The sequence below is a fragment of the Benincasa hispida genome, chromosome 8, assembly GCF_027475165.1.
Source record: "Benincasa hispida cultivar pf3 chromosome 8, pf3_genome.v1.1, whole genome shotgun sequence".
Lineage (NCBI taxonomy): Eukaryota > Viridiplantae > Streptophyta > Magnoliopsida > Cucurbitales > Cucurbitaceae > Benincasa > Benincasa hispida.
Window position 1 is genome coordinate 24,054,709 of NC_143485.1, and position 6,513 is coordinate 24,061,221.

The 6,513-nt window shown below is 43.9% G+C and overlaps 1 protein-coding gene across 1 annotated transcript; it reads left to right on the forward strand.

The window, feature by feature from the left end:
• The first annotated feature begins 2,589 nt into the window (after positions 1 to 2,589).
• LOC150034443 (uncharacterized) lies at positions 2,590 to 5,788 on the forward strand. The gene is made up of 7 exons (XM_090316736.1): positions 2,590 to 2,647; positions 2,740 to 3,113; positions 3,391 to 3,778; positions 4,183 to 4,378; positions 4,550 to 4,661; positions 5,572 to 5,666; positions 5,767 to 5,788. The coding sequence occupies exons 1-7, from the start codon at positions 2,590 to 2,592 to the stop codon at positions 5,786 to 5,788; spliced, it is 1,245 nt and encodes a 414-aa protein (XP_090172862.1).
• The last annotated feature ends 725 nt before the right edge of the window (positions 5,789 to 6,513 follow it).

A 6,513-nucleotide genomic window follows, 5' to 3' on the forward strand; every position in this document is an offset into this window, starting at 1 on the left:
GAAATTAAACATGAAAAATTATATCAATTATATTATCTAACCTTTAAATTGTTCGATCTCTTATCTTCAAAACCTTTACTTGCCCATACATATCCCTTGCTCTAAGTTAGAGATACTCGAAGGATACCCATGAGTTTTGTATATGCATTTCCTGCCATTTCATTACCTCAATTTACCTATTTTCCTTTCTTTGGACAAACATTGCATTTTGGAAATTGAAGTTTGAATATAGTTGTTATCCTTCTTTGGACGAACAAAAATACCACACTATTTCTTCCATTTGAAACAAAATCAAGTAGATTTGAAAATGAATAAATTCAAATTTTGAGGACAAATCCAATCCATTTAAAAATCCGTAAGTACATGTTTGAGAGTGATTTAAAAAAAATTAAAATCATTTTTGTCATTTTGAAAGCCACCCTGGAACACATCTTTAATCACTTAAAATTAATTTCATATTTAATTCTACTCTTTTAAATGCAATTTTCATATTATTAAAGTTAGTTTCAAATGACTAGAAGAATGTTTAAGAGTGGTTAACATCAACAATTACTTATTTAAGGGTTTACCAGCGCCGCTTCTATGGGTTGGTGCGGTTGACCTTCATGGGCCACCGCTCTCAGACAATGTCGAGCGTCTTCGCTAGGGTGGGCTTCCACTGGTCATCTTCTACGTGTTTCGCGACTATGTTCTTGGATGCGGTACACCATCGATTTGTCTTCCACCGAGTTATTCGCCGATTTGTTCGTTTTTCCGACTGGGTTCTCTGGGTTTGCTCGTTCGTTCTTAAGTAGTCAATTTGTTGGCAGATGGTAAGGTTTTGTCAGCTATTTCGTTCGAGGTTTGAGACAGTGATGGGGAGAAGCAGCCGTTTGCCGTGTTTTTCGTTCATTGAGGTGTTGATCTGGTGGTCTGTTAATTTCTACGTTATCAGACGGTGATGTTGGCAGCCGATTTTAGGTTTGAGATGATTTTTTGGTACGTTTTCAGCCGCGACTTTGATCTAAGGTTCGAGCATTGATAGTTTTGAGGTATTGAGGTATGGGTTTAACCACGGTGAAAGAGGGTGTCGATGGTGCGGAAGCGGTCGCCTTTAAGACTGAAGGAGAAGAATGGAGGTCGAGTTGCTCGTCAACACTTTCGTCTGCTTAGATCGGAGATGGATTTGGGATTGGTGATTGCTCTTTGGAGGTGAAGGATTTTAGGTTGTCTTACGATCGTTCTATGGAGGATGAAGGGTCTGGTATGAGGAGTGTTGGGTTGAAGAAGCCTCTGTCGTCTGACCTAGAACCGGAAGAAAATCGGGTTATGAGGGATGATCTGGGTGGGCTGGGTAATGGGTTAGTTTTTGGGTAGGGAAGTTTGGGCTCGTGTGGAGTTGAGGCCCAAAAAGTGAAGGGTGTGAATGAGAGCCTTGAGGGTGTTGGGGACCAGGATGAAAACCGGGTTGTGAGGGGTGTTGGGTTGGGTCTTGAGGGAGCTACGGTGAGTAGGCCTGTTGGGAGTGGGTTGAGGCTGAGTGAAGGGAGTGGACTGGTGTAGGGGGAGCTGAGGAAAGGGTCGAAAGGTGTGGGTGCGTCAATAGGTGGGCCGTGTGGTGCTGGGCCGGAGTTGGGGGGCTCGGGAGGCAGAAGTCAAGCAGTAAGGAGGTTTTACGGGTTGAGCTTTGTGGAAGTAAGGGTCGTTCGGTGGACACACGAGTTTTCCGTGAGTGGGAGGAGTCGGTTCCCAAAATCGGTTTAGCTAGAGGGTTTGTTCAAACGTCTGACCGGTTGGAGGAGGGGTGTGGTTCTAGTTGTTCCGGTTCCGGTGTGAAAGGGGAAAATTCATGGGCCGCCCTTTTTGGGTATAAGATGAGGGGTAATTTAGAGTTCATCCCCCCATTGGTTGAAAATGATAAAGTTATTGTTGAACCTTGTGAGGAGATTACTGATGAGGGTGTTTATTTGTGGGAGAAATCTTTGGTTGGTCAGTTTATGGATGCCAAACTCCCGTATTCTATTATTTGTCGACATATTCAGAGAATTTAGGGATGTGTAGAGATGCCAACTATTACCTTGTTGGAGAACGGTTTGATTATCTTTAAATTTAAGAAGGTAGAGTCATGGGATTGGGTGCTGGAGAATGGTTCGTGGTACTTGGGTGGCAAGCCCATGTTATTACGATAGTGGTCCCCAGGTATTGTTCCTGAAACCTTTGTTTTTTATTTTGCTCCTATCTGGATTAAACTGAAGCGTTTTCCCCTAGAGTTGTGAGGATCTGGGTGATGTTGCAACAAGAGAGCGACGGCGGTTATCATATGCGAGGGTAGTGTGCTGGGAGGATCTGGGTGATGTGGCGGAAAAGTGTCTCTGATTTTTCTATGATGTCAGTGGGGAGCAGTTCATTTTCTGGAACCTTAGTGGATATTGTATCTAGTGCTAGAGTTGGTGTTGTGTATGCCTCTAATCACGTGAGCAAGAGGAGGAATTTGTGGTCTCAGTTGAGTGATATGTGTGTCTCATGGCAGCTTCCTGGAGTTGTTTTAGAGGATTTTAATGCTATTTTAGTAGTTCGGAGGATTTTGGTGGTTGCCTTAGCTTGAGGGAGATGGAGAAGTTTGATGGGGCGTTACTGGAGGCGGATCTAGTTGAGTTGGGTGCAACAGGTAAATGGTTTACTTGGACTAGTAAACTTCAAGGGAATGGTATCTTGCTAGTCCAACTGGATTGATGTTGTCTAATGAGGCGTGGAAGGTAGCTTTTCCGTATTCGAAGGTTAGGGTTGTTCAGTGGGGGATTTCTGATCATAGCTCTCTTCTGGTTTCTACAAGGGAGACGAGAAGTAGGCCGCCTCCTACCTTTCGTTATTTTTCTCATTGGGCAGAGGCTGAGGGTTTTATTGATACTATCAGGTCAGTGTGGAGAAGGTCTGAGGATGTGTCTCCTATGGTTAGCTTTGTGCGAAATTTGAAGGCAGTGAAGCGGGTTTTTCGTGCATCATTTGATAGGTGTATCTTTGTGATAGTTGATGAGGTGCGGCCGGCTAGGCAGGTTATGGAGGCTGCTCAGGCTGAGGTAGAAAGGGATCCTACTTCAGAGTCGGTGTGTGCGGAGGCAGCTCGGGCCACTGAGGTGTTCTAGTTAGTGGCAAGATTGGAGGAGGCGTCGCTTCGGTAGAAGGCCAGGGTGAGGTGGCTGAAGTTAGGTGATATGAACACAGCTTTTTTTCATCGTTGTGTTCGTTCTCGTCACAGTTACAATGGTTTATTTACGATCGTGGATGTTGGGGGGACTCGTCAGACGGTGTGACAAGGTGGTAGGGGTGACAATAGAATTCTTTCGGGGTTGTTTAGAGTTTCAGCCTGTGGGGTATAAGGATCTAACTACCCGAATTGGGGGTATTGTGTAGTTCAGATGGTCTGAGGAAGGGGTGGAGGCAATTTGTCGGCCAGTGAGTCGGGAGGAGATTAAGAAGACTTTATTCTCGATGAAGTCTAGGAAGGCTCCTGGGCCTGATGGGTTTTTGTTGGATTTTTATAGAGCTGCTTGGAGTGTGGTTGGGAACGATTTCTGTGACGTTGTGCTTAATTTTTTTGAGATCTGTTACCTACTTGGTGGAGTTAATTCTACTGCCATTACTGTTATTCCAACGAGGCGGGGAGCTGAATGTATGGAGGAGTTTCGTCTTATTTCTTGTTGCAATGTTGTGTATAAGTGTATCTCGATGATCTTAGCTGAGAGATTGCGGTTGTGGTTGTCTGCTTTCATTAGTGGTAACCAGTCTGCGTTTGTTCCGGGTAGGTCAATTTTCGATAACATTTTATTATGTTAGGAGCTTGTGGGGGGCTATAAGGAGGGCATAGGGAAGTCGCGTTGTGTGTTGAAGATAGAGCTTCAGAAGGCGTAGGATTCAATCAATTAGGATTTTCTATTTGGTGTGTTGTTGGCTATAGGTACGCCTCTTCAGTTTGTAGTTAGGTAAGGGCTTGTGTTACTTCGCCTAAGTTCTCTGTGATGATTAATGGTTCCTTTGAAGGATTTTTTCCTGGTAGGAAGGGGTTGAGGCAGGGGGATCCGTTGTCTCTTTTTTTGTTTGTGATGGTGATATAGGTCTTGTCTAGGTTGTTGAATAAACCTTTTGTGTGGTTTAGGTTCCATGATCGATGTGAGCGTGTGGGCCTGACTTATTTGGTTTTTACAGGCGATTTGATGATTTTCTGTGCAGCTAAGAAAGATTCTTTGGAGTTTGTGAGGCAGGTCTTGGCAGATTTTGTAGGGCTGTCTGGGTTAGTTGCAAATGTTGGGAAGAGTTCCATGTTTGTTGGGGGTGTGGAGTCTGGGGAGGCGGAGGAACTAGCTGCGTTTATGGGTTTCTCTCTTGGTTCGCTGCCGGTTAGGTATTTGGGTTTACCTTTATTGGCGGGTCGGTTGAGGGTTGTGGATTGTGTGTCATTGATATAGAGGATTACAACTCGTATTAGAAGTTGGGCAGCGTGGTCCTTCTTCTTTACTGGGAGGTTGCAGCTTGTTAGGTATGTTTTATAGTCCTTTCAGGTCTTTTGGTGCAGCATCTTCGTGTTGCCTGCATGTATAACTCATGAGGTTGATCATCTGTTACGTAGTTATTTATGGAAGGGTAGTGTGATGAGTCGAGGTGGTGCACAGGTGATGTGGGATGAGGTATGCTTGTCGTTAGGAGAAGGAGGGTTGGGTGTAAAGCATGTGGCCTCTTGGAACCAGGCTGCTATTATAAAGTTGCTCTGGCTTCTCTTAATTAAATTAGATTCTTTATGGGTGGCGTGGGTGGAGGTGTATGTTTTACGTTGGGGGTCTTTGTGGGCTGTTCGGAGTGAGGTTGGGAGGTCTTGATGCTTGAGGGTTATCTTGCAAAGTAGAGAAAGATTCAAGCATCTGGTTCGTTTGTTGGTCGGCGATGGTCGGTCTTGTTTTGTTTGGTGGGATCCTTGGCTGTCGGGGGGTGCGATTTTGGAGTCATACGGGTCTACGGTGGTTTATGATGTAGGGCGTAGTTTGGAGGCGCGGTTGTCGGAGTTCATGGATGGTGAGGGAGGTTGGAGTTGGCCCACAGTATCTTGGGAGCTACTTAAGATCTGGGGTCTTATTTAGGAAGTGGGACCTAGGGTAAGGGGGGAGGATTATTGGGTTTGGATGTCGGATGCTAGTGGTTGGTTTTCTATCGCTGGTGTATGGGAGAATTTGCGTCCTTGTCATCCTAGGGTGTCTTGGGCTGGTATTTTGTGAGTAGGGGGTGGTATTCCGCGTCACTCCTTCTGTGCGTGGTTAGCTATGAGGGACAGGTTGGGTATGCGGGATTGGTTGAGAAGTTTGGGTGTGTTTTCAGAGGGGGGTGTATTCTGTGTGGGGGAGGAGTGGAGTCGCGGGATCATTTATTTTCTTAGTGTGGATTTGGGAGAGAGGTGTGGTCTGGGGTATTGCGTTAGTTGGGTTCGTCGCATCGGGTGGTGGGTTGGGATATAAAGTTGAGTTGGTTGTGCCGAGTGGGGTCGTGTAAGGGGTGCGTAGTAAGTTCTGTGTTTTCTGGTGTGCTTCCATATACTACATCTGGCAGGAGTGTAATCGGCGGCTGCATGGAAGTCGATCGAGGTTGGTGTCTGCTCTGGTTCACCTTATGATCTCTACGATTCGTGCCCGTGCTGCTTCCTGGTGGGTTGATCTTCTTGGTCTTATCTAGTTTGTTTACATATGTCTTTTTCTTTTTGAACTTTACATTGTTCTTTGTTTTGCTATTGTCCCTTGTTTGTAGGATTTTGGGTTCTTTTCTCTGACCTTCTCCCTAGTGGTTTGCGAGTTTGCGTTTATGTGTTGGTTTTCTTCTGGTCTTATGTTGTCGGCTTTGTTGTTGATCTTGTTGCCTTGTCTTTGCTCGTGCTTTGCTGTTTTGATGTCTTGATCCTGGGCTGTGGGATCCCCCCCTGTTATTGTACAATAATATCACCTATTCTAAAAAAAAATGTTTAAGAGTGGTTTTGAAATAACAAAACTAATTTTAACTATTTTAAAATCACTTTCAAACATGTCCTTAAACCTAAGGAATGGTAAGCTAGGTCTAATTTGTTTTTAAAAAATTTACAGGCAAACTATAGATATCTGTATATACCTCGAATATGGAGAGGAAGGAAAAAAAAACTCACTTTCATCTTTTGCAATTTCAGTTGCTACAATTATTACAAATTTGGGTTGTTTTCAAATATAACAAAATGAATCAAAATATTCACATGATGTAACGAAATTTCACTCTATTTGCAATAGACTGCGATAGACCTCGATAAACTACTATCTATGTCTATTTGTGTCATGATAGACATAGATAATAGTCTATCGCGGTGTATCGCACATAAACTGTGATATTTTACTATATTTATAAATATTTTCAGAAGTTTTGTCATTTAAAAGAATTTTCCTACAAATTTTATCATTTTTGGCCTTGGCTATCCATTTTTAGCTACTACTCACAGTTTCCAATGATAAATTTCTTAGGACGAGCTTTTCC